Source organism: Rousettus aegyptiacus, unplaced genomic scaffold (genome assembly GCF_014176215.1).
Source record: "Rousettus aegyptiacus isolate mRouAeg1 unplaced genomic scaffold, mRouAeg1.p scaffold_m13_p_3, whole genome shotgun sequence".
Taxonomy (NCBI): Eukaryota; Metazoa; Chordata; class Mammalia; order Chiroptera; family Pteropodidae; genus Rousettus; species Rousettus aegyptiacus.
Window position 1 is genome coordinate 106,684,442 of NW_023416306.1, and position 2,528 is coordinate 106,686,969.

The 2,528-nt window shown below is 38.1% G+C and overlaps 1 gene segment (V, D, J or C); it reads right to left on the minus strand.

Moving 5' to 3' along the window:
* Positions 1-257: 257 nt before the first annotated feature.
* On the minus strand, positions 258-2,176 carry LOC107506187. The segment is given in 2 exon segments: positions 258-1,232; positions 1,435-2,176. Coding segments are annotated over 2 exon segments (393 nt in total).
* Between the last annotated feature and the right edge of the window lie 352 nt (positions 2,177-2,528).

Sequence of the window (2,528 nt, forward strand, 5' to 3'; positions counted from 1 at the left end):
ATTTTTAAATGTTGACAACTAACCGAGAGGTTTTAAACACTAGTGTGGAACAAAAAGTAAAATCCCTTGCTTCTGAGAACCTATTGAAACATCTGTAAAAAAAAAAAAAAACACACACACACACACACACACATACAGGAAGCATACATAGAGACAGGAAGTAGACACTGGACAATACCAGATGGTTCCTGGTTGCCATGCAGCTGCCGCCTGGCCCTGGCTACTGGAGGAGGGGCGGGGGGCGGGGGAAGGTGGAGAGAAAGCAAGAGACTCATGAGGTTAAGACAAATTCCCACTTTAAACATCTGCCTCTAAATGTAAAGCATTTAGGTGCTCTTTAAAAATTATGACCATGTCACAAAAAGAAGAGCCAAAGAAAGGTACTTTGGGGAACATTTCAAATCTCTTCTACTGTGCAAGAGGTCATTAGTATGATTATGGAGAGAAATCTAAATTAAATAATTTATTTTACCTCATTGAATAATGATACTATTTCTTTTTAGAAAAATCAGTGAATAAAATCATTTTTATTACAAGTACATTAAAGTATTTGATATGAACGCATAAATGTATGAATGATTCTGAAGATTTAAATAAATTAACAACATATTGTCTGGTCTAAAGATAATTAGATCAATCTTTCATTTCAATAAAACCAACATAAGATTAATAGGTTTGCTTGTCTTTTTGTTTTATAATTTTTAAGATGCTTTATATCCTATCTTAATGCAGTCTAAAGAATAGGAGATAGATATGCTTTCAATGGATGAACTATCTAGACATTCTATATGAATTGAACTAAGTTTCTTTACCAAAACCCCACCTGTGCTGACACAGCACCTGCTTCACCCTGTCTGTGATAGTCTCTCCCCAGGGGCCTTTCTCATGTTAACAATTTTGTGGAGCTCCCTCAGGCACCCACATCACTGTGGCTTCTCTCAAAGCACAGAAATACACTGCTGAGTCCCCAACTTGCGAGGCTGTGATGGTGAGGTCGATGGAACTGGCTGATTTCTGGAAGTTCAGAGAATACTGACCCACTGTTGTACTTTGTTCATTATAAGAGTCTTGCTGAATAAGGTAAATCATTTCCCCACTCGGCAGTTGTTTGTACCAGAATAAGTAATAGGTGTAACTGCTAGTCTTATATACACAGTCCAAGGTTGCAGCCTCATTCTCCATCACAACAATTGCAGACTGGGCTTGAGTTACCTTCTGGGTCATGCTGGATCCTACAGGAAAGAGAAAAGACATAGACTGACCCCTTATTTGTCACCATGAGGGTATAAGGGAGGAAGTGGCTTAGGGCCCAGCACTCTGGTTCCATTGCCCATTATCCTCCCTTTTGACCTCATCAGACAATAATTATCTGCTTATCCCCATAGTCTTCGGGACTGAGAGGAGCTTAAATCCTATGTTTGCGGCCATCCTTACCAAGACAAATAGAGGCTATGACTGTTCTCAGCACATTGGCGATCAGCATATTGGGAGCTCTTCCCTTGAGTGAAATGTCCTCTGTTCTGTCTCAAATCCAGGTCTTAATTCTATACCCTATGCTCAAGAGGAAAAGGCAAGGTACTGGGCTATATGATGCTCTGCCCTCACACAGGAAATAGAGTTAGCAGATACAGAACAAGTATATCATGTCACATGCTTCCTGTGTAGGTAGAAAATGCTAGACTCCCAACATCTATTTTGTCTAATTATAACTTATCAAACTGGAAATAAACAGTGGGGAAAGTAGAATCTTGTTCAGTTAATTTCTCTTTGATGGTAAATGTGGGACATTTATAGAACACAACTTATTAAGTAGTATGATGAATATACGGGATAACATCATGCCTTCTGAGTCACGAAATCTGTCAATTGTGTGTGCCATGTTAAGTAACAGAAGGGAGAAAACATGCACATTAAATGTGTGTGTGTGCATGTCTGTGTGTGTAAACAAAAATTCAGAAAAATTCTACTCGGTGCTGAAGTATAGGAATTCTATTATAACTCAATACGTATATTTCTGAAAATCCTCCTGCTCTTCCAAACCATACATATTAATTATGGTGGAAATTGAGATAGAGAAAACTCTTAAAATGTACAACTTGGTAACCAGGGCATTGTCAAAAACGATAGAAATCTTATTAAAAAATACCAGTAGATTTCAATCTCCATTGGCATTTGTCCTTTGCATCATAGCCAGTAAACTCTGAAGCCTTAAACATTGGGACCTGTATTTCACCTCTCTACATATAAGCCCATGTATTTCCAATAAGACCAGGATCATCGACATTTTAAATGTAATTGCTCTTCATAAATCAATACTTTTAAGACCAGAGGTGGGGATAGCCCCACAGTCCTTTTTCCTTGCTCTCAGCTTTACCAGCTGGCTTACCTTGAACACCTCAGAAATTCTTGAAGCCACTAAAACAAATTCTGCTTACACTAAAGTGTTGACATAATACCTGTATTTACTAATTGTGTAAAAAAGAATTTGTTTTAATGAGATACACTTCATAGCAGGACATACTGTGTTC